Source organism: Cariama cristata, unplaced genomic scaffold (assembly GCF_000690535.1).
Source record: "Cariama cristata isolate BGI_N322 unplaced genomic scaffold, ASM69053v1 scaffold20832, whole genome shotgun sequence".
Lineage (NCBI taxonomy): Eukaryota > Metazoa > Chordata > Aves > Cariamiformes > Cariamidae > Cariama > Cariama cristata.
Window position 1 is genome coordinate 45,640 of NW_009603539.1, and position 23,506 is coordinate 69,145.

At 35.2% G+C, this 23,506-nt stretch overlaps 1 protein-coding gene across 1 annotated transcript in view; it reads right to left on the minus strand.

The window, feature by feature from the left end:
* Positions 1-23,506, minus strand: part of ADGB (androglobin) — an 84,584-nt gene that overhangs the window by 37,868 nt on the left and 23,210 nt on the right. Inside the window, exons 12-20 of the mRNA XM_009695248.1 lie at positions 22,815-22,905; positions 19,955-20,099; positions 13,596-13,641; positions 9,678-9,846; positions 7,709-7,772; positions 5,943-6,045; positions 4,785-4,926; positions 2,755-2,869; positions 1,181-1,348 (exon numbers count right to left, since the gene is read on the minus strand). Coding sequence (XP_009693550.1) covers positions 1,181-1,348; positions 2,755-2,869; positions 4,785-4,926; positions 5,943-6,045; positions 7,709-7,772; positions 9,678-9,846; positions 13,596-13,641; positions 19,955-20,099; positions 22,815-22,905 — 1,043 coding nt within the window. The remainder of the gene's footprint in view (positions 1-1,180; positions 1,349-2,754; positions 2,870-4,784; positions 4,927-5,942; positions 6,046-7,708; positions 7,773-9,677; positions 9,847-13,595; positions 13,642-19,954; positions 20,100-22,814; positions 22,906-23,506) is intronic.

The window sequence follows — 23,506 nt, forward strand, 5'->3', positions numbered from 1 at the left end:
TTGTTTCCCATTATTGTTTCAAAAACTGTTTAGCTCTTTTCTTTCTAGTTTTTTATTCCTTTACAACTACACATTGGTCTTCTTAGAGGGGGAGAGATATGTATGCTCATGCCTATTGAATCTTTCTTAAGGTCCCCAGGTTTTACACATTATTTCATATGAACGTATACATTTAAAATTTTTATTTTTCCATTCCAGTGAAGTCAAACCAATTATTTTCTAGTGGACTTGGGATGAAAATCACCTCTTTCATGAGTGATACACCTGGAATCATTCTTAATTCTGCTGTTCTGCTGAATTTGAGCCTGGTGTCAACCCCATGTATAAAAGCACTGGCTTAGGTGTTCTATTTTTTAATATCAGTGATTATAAAAATACCTTTCTTCTATTCAGTCTTCTAAAATACACAGCCTAAACTGCATGAGTTTTTTAGTACTTTGATGAAAGTAAGTGAATCTGGAATATATGAAGTACTGACTGTAAAAAAACAAGTTATAGCAGTATTATCAACATTTGCACATACATAAAAATTAGCGTATCTTCTACATAACTTTTTTGTTGCAATCTTTTTATAATATTGAAAAGCCACAGTATGGAGATGTACAGAAAAGTGTAATGTCTTTATCATGTATCTAAAGACTCTTTAATTTCTGCTCTGTGTGTGTGATAAAAGTTGAATAAGAATGTTGCGGTTTCAAAAAACAAAGAAAAACAACTCAGAAATACTGTGAGTGAAAAAAAACTCATTACTGTCTCCAGTAATATAAGCTGTAATAATGTTTTCCTGTGCCATCAACATTAGGCACAGAAAAGAACCATTCTGGCTTTTCTGCATTTCAGGTAGTGTCTTTTAAATCCCAAATTAAATCATAAAATAAAAAAAGCTGATGCTTTCTGCCCCAAAGTATGCTAAACTAAACTGACAAAATTAGAGACTCAAATTTAGAATGCGTTACTCTGTGCATATTAAAATTTGTTTATATTAAAAGAAGATAATTATTGTATACCATTGCAGATTATATAATTTGGGTTTACACTTAACAACAAATACCACATTCAGAGCACTCAGGAGGTCCTTTTTAAAAGCATAGCCATTGGTTTGAAGAGGATAATGTCAATGTTAAGCTGTTATCCAGCTTCTGAGCCTTCAGATATGTCTTTATTAAAACTGTTTGTTCACCTTGAAGTGTTCTTCAGCCAGTCCAGTATCATGGAGGTCAGGAGGACAGTGAGTTAGTTCCAACTCCTTCAAGGCTTTAGAAAGTTCAGGCTTACTGCTGAAATTATTTATCACATTTCCAACAGCTTTCAGGATAGCTGTAGCCTGTTCTATAAACCGGTAACTCTCCTGGAGAGAGAGAATAAAACCACCCATTGTTAGAAAGATTACTTTAAGATTTTCTTTCATTTTCTTTCTAGGCTGTGATAGCATACAAGCGCTTTTTTCTGTGATGAAGTACAAAGCTTTTCTTAAGTCAAGCAATTATTATTAATTTTATAAACTGCAAAACCCATTAGGTCTCTAGTATTCAAAAGCATACAAAATTTTCACTGATTTTAGCTATTGAAATAAAAATGTTACAACACTATATCAGGGATCATATATCTGTTATGGATTTTATTTTTTGTGTATCATTAGTCCTAGGATATTTAATCAAAAATAAGACGCATATAGAGACTTTCTACTGCAGTGGTAATAAGACTCTTGTTAGCTGAAATGCTCAGCATCTCTTCTACTATAAAAGGCCAAGTAAGTATTTGTATCCTGCTAAACGTCCAAAGACATGCTGCCTAAAGCATCATTAATCTTCATTAGGATTTCTGCGCAAGAATGTAGACACTCTCCTTCAAATGACATTCTGCAGAGAAATTACTGTCTTCAAAAAGAAGTGCAGAGAAGACCCTAAGATAAAATTTTGCTTTATTTTCTTGATGAGGAATAGCTTTTGACCCACAACCTGAAGTCAAGGGGTTAGTACTGCCACAAGACATTTTTAACAGCCCAACTTCTTACGTTTAAACTTCTTTGCTACAATAAATGTAACAAATTCGCACAAGCTGCTTTAATGTCATATGATTAGGACCCTGAATCTACACTGCTGTGCAAGTTTGCTGTTACACTCACCTTTCAAAATATTTTTGCACAACCGTGCTCTAGAAGCTACGCTCCCTCCCCTCAGCGCCCATGACAAATATCTGGGCCTACTGCTTGCCAAAGGAATCTTGAAAACATGGATGACAGTGATATCTGTCTGGATAGTAGGCAACAAAGAACAAACGCTGTAGTAATTACTCCCATGGGCCTCTTATCTCAGCTATGAAAAGTTGTTTGAATCAATTGTTCATTTTAGATATAAAAGCTGCTCTGGGATCCAGTGAATAATATGTGATCTCATGGGACAAAATAAACTTTACTGACGTGACAGTTTATTTTACTAGATGGGTATTTTTGAGTATTAATGAATATCTGTACATGTATTTTACCACTTTTATCACCTGCCTCAAAAAGGGAGCTTATGTGCTACCTCTGACATACGTATTTCCACAAGAGTATTTTTAACATTCCATTTAATGCTGCTGTTCTATGTAAACCACAATACTGCCCAATGCTTACTTACATATTTATATGATTGCTGCAATATCCATCTCAGTGCCTGCTGTGCTCTAACACACATTTCTTTTATGCATTCACCCATTTCATATTGAAATTAATATTATACCATTAAATACTGTAACTCTAAGGTTTATGCATACCTTTTCAAGACCTTGCATCACAGTATCCTCTTCTCCAAAGACACATGGCACCATGCTGCACAGATGAATATGGTGCCCTACGGAAGAACTCACTGTGAAGAGTAATATGTGTCGCCTATGTTCAAGGAAAAACAAACAAACCAACCCACAAATTGAAAAAGCATCTTTTTTTTTTTTTTTTTTTAAAATCACACCAATTCTTAAGCTTTTCCTTTTCATACATTTGGTAAAAATGAAATCCTTGCCTAGATGTCTAGGCTCTTCAAATCCTGTATTTCTAACTCCTTGCTTCTCAAGAACCTCCAAACATAGGCAGTAGGTGAAATCAGAGAAGTCACTATTATTTTATTTTTATTTTATTTGTTTAGGTTTTATTTTGATTTTCTTTAGCAAAATAGCTGGTTTCACTATTGCAGATGGATACAAAACTGAAGTTTTTTCGTCAGGATTATAGTTAGCTATAGTTTGCCTGATCGTATCCTATAATGGATTCCAATCATAAAAGAAACCATTCCTAACTATAGTTACAGAACACAGGGGGTTCAGGTGGTTGTCTCCAGCCAACAGTGTCCTGCAGTCCCACTGAAATACTTGAGGAGCTTGCTGATAACCAAATGGTGAAGCTTCATGGTCTTATATCATTGTCAGAATGCCATTTATCTGGAGAATTTCATCCAGGCCACAGCTTCAAAGTGTTAACCAGAGATCCAACAGTGAGAGTAAGAAAGGGGAGTTACCCACACACACACACACTTGTACTGTTTTCATTGCATCTTCTTGGGAGTGAAATTTGAAATGCCCCCTGGCCACCAACAGACAGAGGGAAGAATGTGTCTTCCTGACTTAGCGAGTCATTTCTCAGTAGGAATGACATGGGGAAGCGGTCAGTAAGCCCCTTTGTCTCCCACACCTGCTGTAAATGAAATCTTCCCAAAAGCCTGCTGGCTCTGCCTGGAGTGGAAAGAATCAACGGCGTGAAGCTTATCAATTTGAGCTGCCTGTATCTCTAGTAGCTTTGAAATATGCAGGTGCAAAAAGATATGCATTTCTGGCTTCCCTACAGGACAGAAATATGCAACTTCCAGAAACTACACTAAGAAAATACAGGTGGTGGCAGAACTAACCTATAAACACAATAATAACTTTTCCATTTTTAGTCTGAATCAAAACAAATAGGGACCACTATTAAAGATCTCTGATGTAATATCAACATGCTAGTATTGCAGTATTTTCTTTCTATGCCTATTTATTTGAAACCTTACTTGATTTTTTAATAATACATTTTGTCTCATCTCTGAGATTAAACTGATGATTCTCTATTTTTGGAAAAGTAGGTGGCCTCAATGAATTAGTCAGCAACTTTATGCTTATGGCAAGCTATGAAGATGTCATCTTTCTTGTTTCACTGGAAGCATTTTCAGAAACTAACAGATATCAAAGGCTCTTGCTTTTTATCTATTTCTTTATTTAAACAATCAGTCGATGCTCTGCACTGAAAATCTAGAGTTACATGCAAAGAGAAATAAATCATATAAGCACTATGTGAATTTGACGTAAGATATGCAAGGCTTCGTGGATAACCTCAGAATTTCTCTTGTCACTTTTCATAAATCCTGTTTCAAGAAAAGCTATGAAACCTCCTATGGTATCATCATGCTTTTACAGTTCCACTAAAAATCCTAATTCTTTAATTTTTGTTAGTACTCCAAGGAACATCTCAAAATTATTCTAGTTAGAAACACTTTTAAGTAGGAATTTGTGTTCTAGTTTATTTTTTAGCAAGTCAGTATGATTTTTCTTGCTAAATGCTCTTAAATAAGAGTAAAGAATTCAAAATCTTTATAAAGGATTTGGTAATTGTTTCAAATTCATAGCAATTTTGCAGTCTTATCACATCCTAGCTATCAACCAGTTTGATATTCCAAAAGCTTATGTTTTAGGAAATAAACTCTTAATTACTGTGTAAAGTACAAGATCATCTCAAGCCTTAAGACTAACGTGTTAGGACAGAAATGAAGCCTCATACATACCCAACAGGAAGATTTAACACAGTAGCTTTGGTTGCGGATGTATGTATCTTTAACACAAGTTCTCCAGGAGTCAATAATTTCCAAGAGAAATGTTCAACTATCAGCACACCCTTTGAAATACTAGAACATTCTCGTTTAGTACCTAGATTAAGAAAGAAAAAAAAAAAAAACCCACACACAATTATGGGGGGAAATAACAGTAAAATTAATACAAATACCCTTATGCAGAATCTGTAGCTACTTCACAGTCACTGAAGTCTTCCTTTAGGCTTTGAGAACTGAGAGAAAAGAGCCAGGCATTCAAAATGCATAGGTGGTACAGAGTATGGCTTATTTGTACTATTTACTAGAAAAATAATGATTAAAAGAACATGTTATGAGGATGTGTAAATCAGACATCTTCCAAGTCACTTAAGGCTGCTCCAAAACTCCATGAAAATCCATTCCGTCCACATGCAAAGGAAGCAAACAGCCATACAAAGCTTACATTTATATTAGAGTTTAATTACTTTAGTGGAATGGTCAGTTTGGGTTTTTTTAGCTTTCCTTTGGTTCTCTCTACTCTAGATGCACTAAAATTATGTCCATACCCAATGTTTAAATGTCTGATTAACTTAAGTCAACTGTCATAACACCCATTAGCTTTTCTGAATGCCATTCTATGATTTTCATAAAATACAAGTGATTTTTATTTAAACCACCCAAGCTGTTGTATCTTGAAATAAGGCAGCTGTAAATATACTTAAGAGCTTACTGTGCTCCAGTTTAAAAATCACTTCAAAAATAAACATTGGTCATATTGCTGATTTTACTGCATTTTGATCAGCGAAGACATAAAGTAGCTTGCAAGAATGGAATTTCTAGAAAAAGACACCCTAAGAAACACAAGGAATTCCATACCAGAAATATATTGATGAAAAGCTTGCAGCAAACTGTAATAAAGAGTCAAGGGAGGGATCCTTTCAAGAAAATATTCATCATCAATATGAAATAACAAGTATTGCTTGAATATTAGTGTATTTCCTAGAATCAATTTGACTATTTAATGCTAAACTCTCAAACTGTGCCAAAATACACCACAGACAAACACAACAGCACAGCCATATTCAAGAACAGGAAAACACAACATTAACACCCACTTTTCTGTGTTGGTCTTACCTCCAGTATCACCCCAGCGTACTAATGCAGAAAAGCTAACCAGGATTTCAATGGGCATCAGACTGTCCACAAGTAAGTAATAGAAGACTTGGTCTTCTGTAGACTGCATAGAAAAATGGACATTTGTTCATCTTTCATTTTCATGCAATGCTGTCTGCCTGGGTTTATACAAAGTATGACTAAGATTTTGGATATTGTGAACCTAGCTATGATAAGGGAAGTAAGCAATTAGCTGTCACTACTTCTTCCAAATTTCAGACATATCACCTAAGCCCAGAGCCTCATGCCACATGTACAAACCATGATGTTCAGTTAAGAGTTAAAAGAAAACTGAAAAGTTTCTTGTAAGAGAATATATCTACTTTTAGATGACACTCTTCATATGTACCTCAATTTAGTAGTTCTACTTGCCAAACAACATTCAACGAAAGACCAAAAATCTTGTTGTGTGCTGCAACTTTCTGATCCTAATTAATTACAGTAAGCTTGAAAGAAATAAGCACTCTTAATTTCTAACACATGACTGATTCCGCCTCATTTTTTTTTCTACAAAAATACACGGAGGCAGCATTTTTCACTTTAATACATAACCTCTATGCCAATATTAGAAACTATAGATTGATTCTACTGTTCCTAGAAATTCTTAAAAATATGAAGCTGAATGAGCTTCTTTGCTATAGAACTGTTTCAATACATGTCTTCCTACATTCTCCAGTCATATCAATACATTTTTTGTATTTGATCCTGGAATACCACTACTATTATCTTCATAACATAATATAAAAGTGTTCTTTTAAGTCTGATACAGAATTTACCTAATAGTGTAAACATCTCACCTGTACCAATGTAAAAAATAGAATGGTTTTACAGCAAAGGGTTAGCTTTTCAGCACGATAGCACATAGGCTTGACGCTGATTATGGCTTGTGAAAGTATATCACGCAGTGATTGGGAAAATTTCTTTTGATACGATTACAAATACAGAGAGGTGTGAAATTGCAGGTATACTACAATTACAAAGCATAATCCATGTAGTTAACCTCCTCAGTACAGGATTTTACATAAAGTTCACGCCTGGAGTTTACATTTCAGTACTCTACAATTACACTTCAGTTACAGTATAAAAGTAGAGCTGGAACAGGGTATTCAAGCACATTGAACAACCTTCTGATAATACAAACTATTGGCAGACTTAAAGAAATACTGTAATTTCAGTGTAACTAAGGGGTATTTCTAATCCCTGCAACAGAATCTTGTAAATTGCTGAAGGACTTAGGATGTAAGCAGAAAACGGAGGGCTGGGCTATACAGACTCCTGATTTGGGTTTTAGGTGACAAGTAAAGATGAAAGAGAATTGAAGGGCAGATTCTGCAGCTAAACCATCATTAAATTTAATTTAGTCTCTAAATTATTGTAAGGTAGAATTAAGTCAAGATAAAGAGAGGATGGAGATCTGATTCACTGTAATGTATACTCTCACTACCAACTTTCACATTTTGCATACTCAAATTTTTTTATTATTGTGCAATAGTATTCCATCACATTTTTTTCTTATCTTAAACACAGTGAAATACTTCTGGATATTTGCTAGCTAACATTATCTTTTATTGACTATAGTAATCTTAACGTATTATTATTTTTTCAGTAACAGTAATTCTATGTGATCTACTTAATTATGTGATATAATTAGGATATATATATCACCTAATTATGTAAGACTTTGACAAAGGAAAAAAAGCACATAAAAACTCAACACAGTCATGTACCTTAAAATCAGTCTTCTGATAGTTATATGCATATGTATGTGGCTTGTGGAAAACATACAGGTTCCTAGGGAGAAAATAAAATAAAAATACATGCAGGAAAATAATCTTAGAATAAATTATATATTTCAGTTAAATGTCTATTTCATAGCATAAGATACTAATTTTACTTTCATAAAGCAGACTCCCAGCTATTTCTTAAACATAGTTCAGCATTTTTTAGTTTCATAAAGGTGAATACAATTCATCTCCAGAGAAAGCAGCTGACATTAATTTCTATCTTTGCTGCATTTCTACAGTTTTGCATTGGAGGTCAGGGCTCTAATTTGTCCAATTTGTTTCTATAAATGGTAGTAAGCTAATATTACTCTAAAACTTCCATGTGTACCTGGAAATTACTGTAATAAAGTTATCTATAAAGTATCACTGTGAGGAAGAACTATTTTGTATCATTTACTAATATGTTTTTTCAATTCTGTAGTGTTTGCACACCTTCAGAAAGCTTCATTCCTGACAACAATTTTTTCTGACCTAGGTTTAACCAAGGGCAACATAAATAATTACAGCTTTAATTGAGGACAGAATCAGATGCAAAGTCCAACGTTTTACATAAAATAAATCTTTTGATTACTCAGAAACTTCAGAGGGTTCCTGATCCATTGCTGACATATAAATTCCTACAATGACTAAAACGTTCCTCATTTCTCAAAGTTGATAGGAATTCTGAACATTCACCTTATTTTCACTGTATCTGAGATGTAGGCATGTCAGACAAGGAAATGCTTTCAACAGAACTGACTGGTAAAATGAAAAATCTTAGGTTCCTAATTTCTTCAGAGTGATAAATTCTTCAAAGGTCAACCAAGATGCTTTGTTAACAGCTACTTTATCAGTTCACTGCAAAAATAAGTAAACTCTCACCCATTTAGGGACAGGAATAACAAACTGACAAATGCACTATATCCAAATTAATATTACAGCGGTCTACAAAAGGTCAACAGTACTTTAACATTTGGCTAACAAGTTTAAAAGTTCTTATTTTACATTCTTTCTGTATGACACTGTGAGTAAAACTTTGAAAGGAAAGGAAATTACTTTGTTGGTGACGCTTTTTTCTGAAGGCCCTGTCTTTTCAGATCTGGGGCTCCCTAAAAGTAGTCAGGCAAATGTTAACAAGATCTGAAGTGATCTATGATCTTTTACTCCTAAAGTTCTTGTAGTGCTGCTGGTATAAAAGTTATACATTCTCCCTCAAAGAGGGAGAAGAGTTTAAAGCCTGCTCAAGAAAACACTCATTTATGAAAACAAAAGCTTCACAAAGAAATCTCAGTTGCAAATTCAAATAAAAAAAAAGGGTGAATTTTCTCTGATAAAATTACTCCCCTCAACCATGTCAGATTCTAAAGGACCTATATTATACTAGGCTTCTTAAATCTGAAAGACAGAGACTAAAGATATTACTTGACAATTACATTAGCTTTTTTTATGTTTGCAGACGTATAAATGCCTTGGAATTATATTGAAAAGGCAGTGAAAGAAAGCACCTAGTTGACCAAGCTGAGCTATGCTGATGGCAACGGAAGACTTCAACAACTTTTTTTGCCTTAGAACTGTGTTGTTCAGATGTAGATTGTGTCTGCCCAGTGGTTGATGGGTCAGGAATGTGAGCACTCTAATAGCTGCACACTCCATGACCTACCACCTTCTACCCACGTCACAGTCTGACATGTGCTTTATGAAGCTGGTGGTTGTACTCCGAGGACATACCGAAAACACAGCGTGGGGCTGCACCTACAGACTCATTGTCAACAGGGACAGTAAGTCTGGTCAGAAGAGTAGCCTTGGGACTACCCTGAAAGGCAGGGTAATTATACTAAGAACATGTGTTTGTGTATAGTCACATTTAGCATTTTACCATTCTTACACTGTATATTTTATGGAATAAAATATACAAAACCCCTCTGTTCCTTACTGGAAACAAACACAGAAGTCTTCAAAGCTAATCCAGATTTCCCTGGAAACAGAAGTCCTTTCTGACTCAATTTCTTCCTTTGATTCATCCCCTGCCTGGCTGTTCATACCAGTATCAGCTGTTTCTGACATTCGTTTTCCATCAAAACTGATACTCTCACATAATTCTTCTGCAGAGATAAGAAGACACACAGAGCCAATACAGTGACAACATTAAAGTAGCATCATTCCTACATTGAAAGATTATCCTAAAATTAAGAGGATATTTTCCATACATCTCAGAGTTTAAAAATAAAAAACTAACCCACTAACCTAAAAAGCTCAAAAGGTGATGGAAACAACTCTGTATAGATATTTGTTGTTTACATCTGCAACTGCTTAAGTATTCTGCCTCAATACACTATCACACATTGAACTGTGCACTAGAACCTTTAATAAGGACACTTTAGGTAAACATACATATGAATTCTGCAAGCCTAAAGTCATCTATATAAAGAAAAATACAACCTCTTGCCCAAAGCTCCTACTCAGTGAAAAGCTGATGGGACAGTATCATAAAATTTTCTACAACCCACAGAAAATAAAAAATACACACAATTGTGGAGGATACAAAGACCTATCCTTGCCTCTGGTATTTAGATAGTACCCCCTGTGATGCTACTCACACAAATCAGTCTGTCTACTTGTAAACAGAAATAGATTTGAACCACATTACATGAATTTTCTCGTAGGAAAATCAGAACTACTGTCAGATTCATGCCAAAATATAAATAGAGACATGTCATGTAGACATATTTTGCAATCATTTAACAACTTTTTCAGTTGTGTTGTAATGTCACGTTCTCTGCCTTTACTCTGAGATTCAAATAAATAGTTATTGAAGATGTTTAATCTGGCCCCAAAAGAAGTTTCGAGAATAGCACAGAACAGCTGAGAATAGAAGAACAGAACAGCTCAAACATGAACACCTATTAATTCAGAATGTTTGCTAAGGAAAAAGATGAGGTAATATCCAAACAGGTAAGGTATAACAAATGAGAAAGCCAATTAGAAAAATATATTATTTGTATTTAAATGTGCTTTGTAATATTTCCTGATCAGCAAGACACATAGTGATGTGCTGGGTAACTAATAAGTTTATAAGATGCAGGTGGCTCAAAATTAGTTTGCAAATTAAAATTAAATTTAAATTAAATTTAAATTAGTTACATTTAGTTTGCAACTATTTTTCAAGAACTGAAAGAAATGTAATGTAAGGAAATGCACCAAAGACCTTTTTCTCTTCCTTACACTATGGAAAAACTACCTTGAAGCTATAAAGCTCGTTCTGACCATGAGTACTACAGTCCTATCCATAGACCTTCTTCAGGGTCAATAGGGTCAGTAGATCTCTGCAGCCTTCACATAGAAGATATGCTGCACCCTATTTAAAAGCCAATACATAAATCTTTCTGTTGATTATATATGCGGACTGGGGTCAGAGGGAAGACAGTTCTTCCAGTGCAGCTGAAGGAAAGCAAAAACGGTGTCCAAAAAATGGCTGAAGTTTCCCCACTCCTCTTTGAAGAACTAATGAGAATCTTGTGAGAATGTCATCAAAAAGCATATTTTATCCTTTTTGATCTATGCAGTCCAAAGACAGTGCTGTTCAGAGCTTCCTGATACAATTATAAGAAAAAAGTAAATCAAACTGCTAACTATCGTTTACCTTGTAAGCAATAAGTGCCATTTCCAGCTATGAGAAACTGCATACACTGGGTGATATAATGAAGATATAATTTACAGAATAAAACGATAAATAAATTTGAAGGAAATCTTAAGAGATGTTCAGTATAAAACAGTATTTTAAAACTGACATATGGAAGATAGTTGCAGCAAATAATTGTCCATAATTATCATATAAATAATTCCTCGAACGAATGCAAATACTAATCAAATACACAGGGATATAATATGAGATTATAAAGTTAAACATTGCAGAGAGCTTCAGAAAAGAGAACATCATATTTGAATTCAACAATTTTATGTCACTTAGAACTCAAGCAACAAAGATTAATGATACAATCGAGCCCAAGAGAAAAAAAGTAACTTGATGAATAAGGGAAAATGTTCAAGTACAGAAGTAATAACAAAACATGCATTGTAACAAAAAATAGAACACAAATAAAAACAGATCAATAACTAAGAGCACAGCAGCATACAAACTACAATAGTTACTCCATAAAGGGGAAAGAAGAAAGAGTGGCAAATGAACACAGATTAGCACAGTTTGTCACAAAAATCCCTATTTATACCGTAAGAAAATACTGTACTGCATGAAACCTCCAAAATTATTAGAAAAAGTAACTTTTGCTAAACTGTGTTTTCTCACTTTCTTACATCAAACGTTGTCATTGCTTTCGGTAAGTGCTCATCATTTTTCAAGCACTGGCTCTCTACTGAGATGCTTAAATGGAAATCAAGCCTGACTTCAAACCGACTATAGTTTTGGGTGCTAACTCTTATTTGGTATCTGGACACTTTGTATCTGGGTCTTTATAGTCAGGAGCTAGCTCTTTAGGAGAGCACAGTAAGAAGCAAATTAAAACGTTTGCTAGCCAAGTAAATGAAAACACATTCGAAAATACTACCTCGTAAAGAAAATGTTAAAAATCGCTCAAAATTGAACTGAGTCCCCTGTCTCAGTTTTCAGTAAGAAGGGACAGACAGGCTGGCTTATTGGAATAGAGGTACAAAACCAGAAATTTCCCATTTACAGCAGAAATTGCAAGAACTTAACACACCAGATATGAAGGTTGTAGCTAATTTCCATAAAAGAGCACAGAGATAATGGCACAGGAAATCTCCAATCCACAAAATGGTACTTAAGATATCTTTAAATGTAGGTTTTCTACCATGAATTTGAAGATTAGCAAATGTTTTAAAGAAAATATGAAAAGTGATCTAACCAACTACAGATTATTTAGTTCAATGTCAATAAATCAAATTTCAAATGCAGGTAAATTGGTAGATGAATTGAAAGACAAAATAATTTCATCCAAGAAGAACATGTCAGACTATTTTAGAGTTTTGTTAGTTGGAGGGGATTTTTGATGAAAAAAAAAAATCACACAAAGAAACAGAAGTATCATATATGCTCTGCCTTAAACTGAATTGCATTTTCACTATGAAAAAAAGTGCTCCACAATGCAGCAAAGCTGAAGGCAACCTACCTTTAACAGAATGTTAAATTCTAGCTACTTTTATGGAAAATATAAAGATTGTCCACACGATCAAAGAAATTTTCCACCTTACTGCATACTACTTCAATATATCCTGCATACACTACAGTAATGTCGTACTTAATTCCAGCATGCTTATTTGAAACTTCACTTCCTGGGTTTTCATTTTCAGTCTGTATTTTAGTTTCATTATGTCCCTGGACAAATAGTGGAAGAGTAAGATTTCTGTGACATAACAGATAATCATGGGAATAATGTGACACTACAAACAACTTCCATCAGATCCAGTATCTGCACCAAAAGCAACTGGAATTCATAGAAAAGCACTTTATCTAGAGAATATAACTGTTTTATTGTAACAACCGAGAGAATAAGTGTAAATGTACGAATTTCCATTTTACAACAAAGCACAATTGCATGTAATTAAATGTTTTAAGACAAATTTTTTTTCTGGTACACTTGCAAAGCTATGATTTCCTACTCTGAGGACATTCTAGAGAGACAGTGATGCACTATACTTTTACATAAACATTTCATTGCATTTGGTGAACCTCAACAGTGCAAAATTTCAATGGACTTTACCAGCCTAAGTAGGCTATTGAGAATATTTTAAACTTTTTTTTTTTTTTTTAAACAAACATGAAAGGACAGAGATTCCTAAACCAAAAGGTCTGGCTATAAACTTCAAGCACACTTACCTTTACTGGGTCTCACTGCATCTTGCTGCAAAAAGAGGGTGGTCTCCTATATGGTGAAAAAAACACAAACACAAACCAAAACCAACAATGGCGATTATAATCTTGGATTATTTTGTTAAAGAAAATATTTGGGTTTGGGGCAGTCCTTTCTGAGATGGAGAAACAAACTAGTAAGTTATCATTGTAGCATTTTAAAAAAAAAAAAAAAGAAATAATAAAATTCACCATAATACCTACATATACATCACCAATAGACAGACTGATATTTTTCTAGAGCAGTACATGTGATCTGGAGTCTGGGATAAAGACATTCCATATGCCTACTCCTCTGCTATCACAAAAATTTTCTTTGATATTACTGTTCTTTGACAACAAAATAAGTTCTCTTCTAAGAACTAATTAGTCCTATTCTAGAACCAATTCTGCTCTTTTCTAATTTAAATTTCTAGTCTTGGGAAGTATATGGAAGGCTCCTTTTCCAACCAGCATTTCTTGCTGTGCAAGTGTACACAACTGTCGTTGGCAACAGCATGCTCGATTGCTACAGCATCTTTTGTTTTCTACCAGCTGATAAGTAAAAAGTAGCCTGCTCTTTTTTAATGCTTTTGGCAAACAACTTCATCCTGGTCAATCCCATTTCCAAGCTAGATCTGCTGAACTAATATCAATGCAATATCCACTTACATTTGAAGTTGAAATCAAGTTAGCCAGCCTTTCAGAAAGTCCACTCATTAAATTTGCAAAGACAGGGTCCTTTTCCTTGAGAGATTAAAATCTTTGATATTGTTAAAAATGCATGCCTAGTCATCCTTCCAACTGACCTCTTACCTGTCATAGGACATACTCTGCACAAGACTCACTTGCATTTTTTTTTTTTTTTTTTTACACAAGGGAGGGAGAGCAGGAGAAATGATTTCCACAGTTTTCAGCTTATTTCCTATTTGAATATGGTACTGTTAATGGACTAAATCTGTCTTTGCAAAGATAAATATTAAAGCCTAAAAAAGCTATTGCAAACAAATTTGCAAGCTTCTTTTCATCCTAGGTCTGCCTTTAACAAGATTTGTCATCCCTCCTCCCACTCAAACTCCTCATATATACCCATCTTTACGTGTGCCAAAGGCTATAATATAATGCTGAAACTGATAGCATTGAGCTGGCCAACATCTGGACATGTACAGTGATTTTCTGTTCACTTCAAAAAGGAGTTGTGGGAGCTATCCTGATGTGGAGTTGCTTTTAGGCCTTCTCAATACAATCTAGAAACATTTTTTGAGGGGCAGACTGATAATTCAGAGAGTTTGAGTAAGTTAGACCGGATGGCAGGTCACAACAGTACCTAAAACTTGCACAAGGTCATTGCGCTATAACTCCAGGTCTGCCTCAGCCCTCTCATTAGAGACTACCCTGTGTACACAATATGAAAGGATCTGTGAGTGCCTCCTTAGAGGAAAGCCTTATGGCTTTCTACTTTAATTCCTAGTTGCAGGAAAAATCTTCCTGCAGCATTTTACAGCACCTTCACAGGCCCAGAACAGGCTCAGGAATCTCACCTCTATCAAAATTTTAGGTGTTTGATCTTCTCTGAACTAACTAAAGGAAAGAGTTGAGAGAATAAACTACAGATTTAAGTCTCTGACCCAAAATAGGAAGTACCAGATAATTCAACACTTACAACTTAACTGCAGTATTGCTTATTGAGAGAATTTGGAAGTCCCATTCTTGCACAGCACAAATCCTAAATTCTATTCCAAACCTGTTGTGGGTTTTTTAAAGAATGTTCACGAGTCAAAGCTGGGGACAAATCTAACATAAACAGCAATTAAGAGAAAAATACAGACGTTGAAGTTGTTAACAGTTGGTTGAACAATTTGGTAGTTGAAATATAGCATGTCTTACATGTCCCTTTTTAGATTAATTTCTTGCTTTTCTACAGCAAATGAGCTGAAAACAACATGATAGGATTTTACAATTGCCCGTGTATTTCAGCTCCTGTTTCCAGACTTCTGTACATACAACTATGCAAAACAAAAGGCAAGCTGTGATCACTTGTCCTGTGACATTGACAGTCACACCTCAACATTTGGGTCTGAAAAATCTCTAGTAATACACCGACTATCCCCTTTAAACTGTGACTTCAGAAGTATGCATGCATAGAGCTGTCATATTTCTGCATGGGAGCCTACAGCTTGCAAGATTCCAATATTGCCAAATTTCTTGTGGGAGTCACAGGACTTACCAAACAGGTACATGGCAATTCTAGAAGTTATCAAGTTTCTTCTCAGAAATCCTGGGCATGTCCAAAGCATAAAAAGCATCAGATCTACTGTACAAGCCTTGGAGACTGTAATGTTTGCACCACGAATGTAGCGCTCTGTCAGACTTACTGTTGATGGACAGTACACACGATCCACACTTCTAGTACGGATATGTGGCAGCTTACTATAGAGCTACTTTGTTGGTATTAACAGCTGGCAGCAGGAAGGCATGGAGAGACATAGAAAATCCTCAAAAACTGCTTCAACAGAATTGTCGCTAAAGGAGAACATACCCTGGAAAATCTGGATGCTTAGCAATGTTAGTTCAGCCAGTTTGAGCTGTGAAAGCAATCTAACCACAGCTGTGTGGAGACTCCAGTAGGCTCATCTACTCAGTTTTTGGAGTGCAAACATAACATAGCCAAAAGCTGTCTGCTTCTCTAACGGTACGGGATGTGTCCGTCTACCTAAACCTCACTGGTTCTGAGACCACCGGGAGTGTCAGGGAAGTTCTCATTCCGTTATGCTATTGCCTCAGCTACAGCGACTAAGACGTTGGCACAGAAAGGGAAACTAAAGGCATTTTTCCTCCTTAATGAACACACATTATCTGAAAGGCCAGCTCTGCTGCCACAGTACCTGATAAAGAAAGAAAGAAAAAAAGACTTGGATCCAGCTGTGAAACACGAAAGGATGCACACAGTTAGATTCAGAAAGAATTTAGCTACTGATTGTTCTTCCTGCAATCAATGCAGGAATCTGAAAGCAAAATGTGAGGAAAAATCACTGATTAACTTCAAAATCTAGTTTGTCAGCAATTGTGTTTTATAATCATTAATACACAATTGTAAAAATAACGGTAATCACAGATCTATAGCTATCTTTTTACTTTCAAGGATTCATTTGTATTCCTCAGCCTCCTAACATTAGCTATGTCGTTATTTTATTCAAATCCACCAAAGAATGTGTTTTAAAATCTACCAGACATTTTTATAAAACCAGCATCCTTTTCTATTGTAGAAATTATGCACGGCAAAAACTTTTCACACTTGTTTTTCTGTTAAAAACACCGGTCATCTTCCAAAAATAAGTTCTCTGGATATAATTGCAGGTAAAGGAATAAAGCTTCAAATATATCATTTTTGAGATTAAAAATCCATTTTAACTACCTCCAAAGTGACAAAGATGACCAAAATAGTTCTTAAGATCCAACTCTGTATTAAACTTCTAGGTTTGATGTTGACCTGAGAATTATATCAAAGGGTTTTGCATCTACAGTCACTTGCACACAATCTTTTTTGCCTATTCCTGAGTCACTGTATCAGTTCTCATTTTAGCTGTGATGTGGGAGAAGGTAACAGAGGTGGCTTTTGAAAAAAAGGCAGTGGTACAAAAGAACACACAGCTGCAAAGTTGAGCACAGCCTGAGGTATAGGAATGGCTTAAAAATACTGGATTACCAACTCAGCTTCTCTTTTATTCAGTCTCCAATGTTGAAGCTGTCCCAATCTGTATAGGTAAGTCAATATTTGTGGGCCTGTCAGAATGATTCTCTATATCACAAACGTCTAAATTTATGTCCCTCTTCTCCAGTCCCTCTTCTAATTCATGTGCCTCATATCTCATGTATACTTTTTTTCCTGAAACAATAAGCAGGGGATTTTCATTTTGTGCAGATTGAAGTAATTTTCAAAACTATAAAATTTGTAAAGAAAACAGAATTTTTATTTTTCTACCTAGCTCTCCTGTTGACTCAATACCAATTCACTGGGCTTATGAAATATCCTAATCCTTCTTATGATGTAAGAAAAAGCTTGTTATGACACAACAGTCTGTGATGTTCATGGGGAACATGAAAAAAGCACATAACAGAGCATGCAAATTAAATAGACTGGTGCCAGGTGTAAAGCAGAAGGTAAGACTGAACTTGCATACTTAAAAGGATCACACTGCAGTAAGAAAAATGAGATAAACATGAACATTAAAGACCAAGTGTATCATGTTTATGTCACTGGAAGAGAGTGGCAACTATAACCCTTCTGCTCTAGAAAGTAGCATTGTCAGGGAGCTTGACACTGATGAAGCCAAAACCAGAAATCAGAAGTACTAATTATAAGATGCACACAGAATACAGACTAGGTAAATGTATATTCTATTGCAAAGAATTCTCCTTCACTACAGAATTGCCTTATTTTAAAATCATAAATAACCAATAACTATATCCACATGTGCACATTTTCTATACACACAATAGGTATAAAACAGTTTTAAACAACTGAGCTTCAAATCTGAAGCAAAAATAGTGTTAAGAGCATACTCTGAAAATGAAACATATAAATACGCACTCCAAAAATTACATAGAAAATTATTTCCTTTTTACTCAAAATTTACCAAACTGAATTTTGTTTTCTTCGTTCATAAAGATACCTCACGACATCCTATCCTTAACAGTATGTCTTTGGTCTTCAAACACATTTTGTAACCCTACAGGCAGTCACTATACATCAACAGAATACCCCAAATGTTATCCCCAAGTATATTTATCAGTTTGTCCCAAAAAAGGATGGTAGAAATTTTAAAATAAATAGGTCATCTTTACTACAAGATTGTGTGGATAGGACTTTGTTGCTGTTTTTCCTTTACACAGCACAATGGATGAACACATTTTATAGGTTCTTTTAAATTATTTTCTATATTGTAACCATATTGAATGTAACAGATACAGAAGAAGTACTCATTCTTTACCTAGGATAGAAAATAAATGTAGAGTGGAGAGCTGTAGTAAACATTTACAAGTGGAAATGACATCCTCCCCAAAATATAATTGGTTTATTGAGTCGGATCCAGATTTTGAGTATAACTTCAGTGAAAGCTTTTGTATGTTGCCTAGACTGTTTTTTCTCTCAATTTTCTCAAAAAGAGAAATGCTATCAGATGCTCTTGTGAGCAGTGTTCGCTGCAGTAACTATGAAACTGAAGAGATACTGGCGCTGTCACGTTGGGTTCTTTTGCAGGTGTTGAGCAAATAAAATAACTTCAGTGGAACTCTGTTTGTTGGCTTGAATATTTAAGCCTCCATTTCTCTATGTTGTGAATTATTTCCATATATAAAATATTTTGCACGAAACAGTGTAGTGTCCAGAAACTCTTTGAAAGTATACTTTTTTCTCTGTTCAACATATCAGATTTAAATATTAGAGGGAGCATTTTGTTAAAGGTTTATCTAAAAGCAGACTTTGGTAGCACATGTACATACCAATTTAAAAACAAAAACAGAAACAAGAAAAAAAAAAAACCCAAAGTAGTTATGACTGCCGAAAGTCATCCTAGTAATGTTTTACTGAACTTCAGTAAGATTCGTCTTATCTACCTTGGAAAATTACAGTGGAGACTTCTATCTAGTAACTAGCAACCTAGTTACTAGCTCTACCTAGTAACCTGTGGTCAGGATGCTGCACCCAGCAAACCAGTCTGGAGGAATGTCACTCTCAGTGTCACTCAGGAAACCTGAGTGTCTAATTCATGGCTGAGGATTCCCTTAGAAGGTAAAACTTCTGAAATTAAATAGCAGGCAAACTCAACATTGAAGCTTTCACTCTTTTCCTAGATCTAGCCTGAAGTCTTTCAGTTAAGAACCAAACGAGGATGCCATTTTTAAAGTTTAAATTTTTCAAGGAGTCATGTGCCTAGGTACATCCTTCACTGTAGCTGAAGTACACTAATCATGGCATTAATCCATGAAGTAACATTTATTTACAAAGATCCCTGACTATTTTCTTAAGATTCTCCCATCAAATTGATCTTAAATAGCAAAACCAAAATATTTTATAGTGTTAGCAATAGGACTTTCAGAATCTGAGGAATAAATCATTAAAAAAATAAGGTTAAAACAAAAAGTATTAGGAAAGATTTCCCACCCAGTACACATCAATATAGCTATAAAGTGGAAAGGGTAGGGAAGTTACCTAAATAGCGGGGGCAAAAAAAAAGCTTACTGAAAAGTCTTTAAAAACCTGTATTTAAGTATTTTCTATGTTGTCTTTTACTATCCTTTGGAATATAAAAATAGGTCAAGCTAAAAAAAATTAGGAAAATTATTACCTGAGAATAGTCTTCTGCATTTGAGTGTCTCCCACTTCGATTCATATCCACACTACTGTCACTTACATTTTCATCACTTTCAATAACAGAAGGGAGACACGATATGGAATGAAATCCTTTCTTGATGGTAGACTGTGGAAAATGGCTAAATAATAAAAGAAAACTCAAACACTTTAATCCATTTACTTTCAAGTGACAGTCTTCATAACTACTATTCTTAACAGAATTTTGTCAAAATAATCTGTTCCTCCTTTATTTTGACAGCTTAATAGGGCAGTGTAAAATCTGTGTATGCATATATTCCTTATCATTACTGGCTTGGCACTACACACATATCTATGCTCAAAAGACCTGAACTGTTGCCCTCTCAACTCTCAAAAAACCAAAACCCAAGTCAGCTCAGGAAAACGAGATGATAATGCCAGAGTGAATAAATTTCTATGACCCCTAGACAAGAAAAGAAATTAATAATGTGCACTACTTCAGTGGAGGTAGGAAAAAAAAAAGAAATGTTTTGTGTCAGAATAGTTTTTGTCTTCTCCCTCAACATGGGTCTCCATAGCTACCAGACAGTTAAAACACACGATAACCAAGGAAACCTGTGCAAGGCCTAATCTGGTTGTAGTAAAAGAAAGCTCTGTTGCTGACTTCAGTGGAGGCAGAAGTAAAAACCGACAGAAATATAAATAACTCTTTGCTTGTTAAATGAACTAGGAGAACAAGATCAAAACAATGTTGCACACATGCCAATTAGACATAAATGCATAATTATGCTATTGCAGCAATACAGAACAGAGAAAAATGTAAGCATGTGTTATCTAGCCTCCTCCTTAAGGACTGAGATAATGAAATATCAAGATCTTTAACAGTAACATAGTCACAATTATCTTGCCTTTGAGTGTTTCAAAATATTTTATTGGAATAAAAGTAAGAGATTAAAAACAGTTTCGGTCCCAATTGTGTATCTAAGTCCTTTATCTATTTAGACAGCTATATTACTTTAATGAAATGCTAATACTTGCTATATATTTTTGGTTACTACCTGTTAATTAAATCACAAGAGATTAACTTAGCTGATTGTCATGGAAACTTAGCACATTAAATAAACTGTCCTTGACAAAATGGGTTAAATTGACCATGAAGCAACCTATTAAATATGAAGAAACAATATAAAATACGTTAAGATGCAAATACTGCAACATCATAATTATTATTCTCTCATTCTTTTAATAACGTATTAATGGATATTGTTTAGAGCATTTTCTGTATTTCTACTCCTACTATTTGAAACCAAACAATAAGTAATTTAATGTATTTTTAACAAATAAAATGTAACTGTATCAGCAAAACAATTATATTCCTGAATATTCCAAGGTCATTTCTTCCATGGACAACCCATCCAATCACGACAATCAAAATGCAGAACCTGCCAAGTATGTATTTTATTGAGTTTAGAGATGTACTTAACAAAAAGTGTACACACCTTAAAAAAAATATACACACCTCCAACAATTTACAAATTGTTGTTGGTCAGTCTCAAGAAAACAAATATCCTCCAAAATAACAGAAACTTTTTGGTGCTCACTTGTTATGTGATACATTCAATGCTTCCTCTGTCAGGAGTTCAGTCAGAATAAAAGAGGAGATGAATAATTCTAGCAGTTGTCTACTGAACGTTCAAATAATAAATTGAAGCCTGACAGAAACGTACTACGCAGTGGGTCACAGGAAAAAAAAAACAACAGGCCCTGATACACTTAATGGTAATTCTTCTTTCCTTGTCAGTGAGCAAGTATTATGCTGAATATTGAATATTGACTAGAAGTCACATATGCAATTTCCAAAAATTCTTCTCTAAGACCCTGGTTTTCAAGGGTTTCTAGGACTTCCAGTCTTTAACACAAGGCATTTATACCAAGTTGTGTTTTGAGCACGAGCTTCTTCACCTGCACTGTCAAGCTTCTTGTAACAACTATAAAGAACAGAGAACAGCCTGTTTTACTCATCAACGTTAACATCAATTGTTCCATGCCAAATATGTGACACCCATGAAAGTACTGACTGGCCAGTCAATGACTTCCTTGTTATGTGCAAGAATTGAAAAAGACCTGTAGTTTAAGGAAAAATTTTTAAAGACATCAAACAATATTCCCATTTCTCATGGAAGTGACTTATTGAATATTCTACGTCTTTGGGTGCACTGAGTAGGGAAACTGGCAAAGTACTTTTGCCTGACAGAGCTCCCTGCCCTTCAATGTCAGATGCCCTAAGAAGTGTGCACCCACCCATGGGACTGTCCGTACAGGGTGTGACAAGCAGGGACTCACCCCTCAGGTGTGGGCATGCCCACCTCCTGGTGGGCTTTCTCACCAGCATGTAGATGAGCAGATTGTAGGGAGCAGCATATAAAGCTCAGAGCACCCCAACTTGCATCTCCAACAGGAGGTGTGTGCAAGTAGAAGAACCTGCAGTCCCCAAAGAGGTGTCCTTGTAACCCTCAATGCCAGGAGGCTACGTATCATTGCATGCGTGTGCCTCTGTGTGTGTGATTAGAAATTCTTGGGATTAGTTACAGAAAGGTGTTCAGAAGTTTGTAGGTGTTTATGAACATTTTGTAAGCATCTAGTATAGTGGTTTATCTGCTGTATTGCTGATACCGATCCTAAACATACGGTTCACTGATTGCCAATTAATTCCGTGACATCAATAAATCAACAGAGTGCTCTGATGCCAATGCGCTTTAAACTACATGAACTGAACAGTTTTTCCCTGTGACACAAGTAAAGATAAGCCATTGTGCTTTCACAGTGAAATGGACCAACAATACAACGCTAATGCTGAAACAACATTGAATACTTACGTGTCTGTGGGTGTTGTGGTAAGGTTCAATTTGTAATTAAAAAATGGGCTAGCAATCTCAACATGTGCTTCAGGTTTCTTCACAATAGGCTCTGGAAAAAAGCAACTTGTTAAATATATATTCATAAGAAATATTTAATACTGTAATTTTGACAAATAAATTCCATAGGGGATTCATCACCCCAAATAATTCTCCAAGTATCATCACATGAACGGAAGAGAACAATCGGGGTGGCTTTAGGTGACATATCATGGAAAAAACCAAATGCTTAACCCTCTGATCCTCAGCCTGCAAGGTATTAAAAGTGCACTTAACCTGTATGTAAGGTTATCCAAGGTAGCTCAGAACAACTATGGCAGCACATTCTGCCTTTGCTAATTTCCCCTGTTTTGTATATTTTGCCTGTAGTGCTTTCGTAATTCAAGCTCTCATATCATGCATTTAGCTCCATTATGCAGTATGGACAAACCCTAAAAAAAGTTTACCTCTAAAACTGTAAGTTATTGCAATAGGACCAGTGACATCCGTTAAATGCTTAAAAGGCTTTCATAGCTCTGCATCAGCGAGCTTCTGCGTTGCTTTGATGACACTCCCTCTTCCTTTTCTGCAGTAGAGTACCGTGCTTTTTTTAGAGATAAATCAAGACACCTCTCAAAGTGTTTAATAAATAACAGGGCTAAGAGGAAGTAATA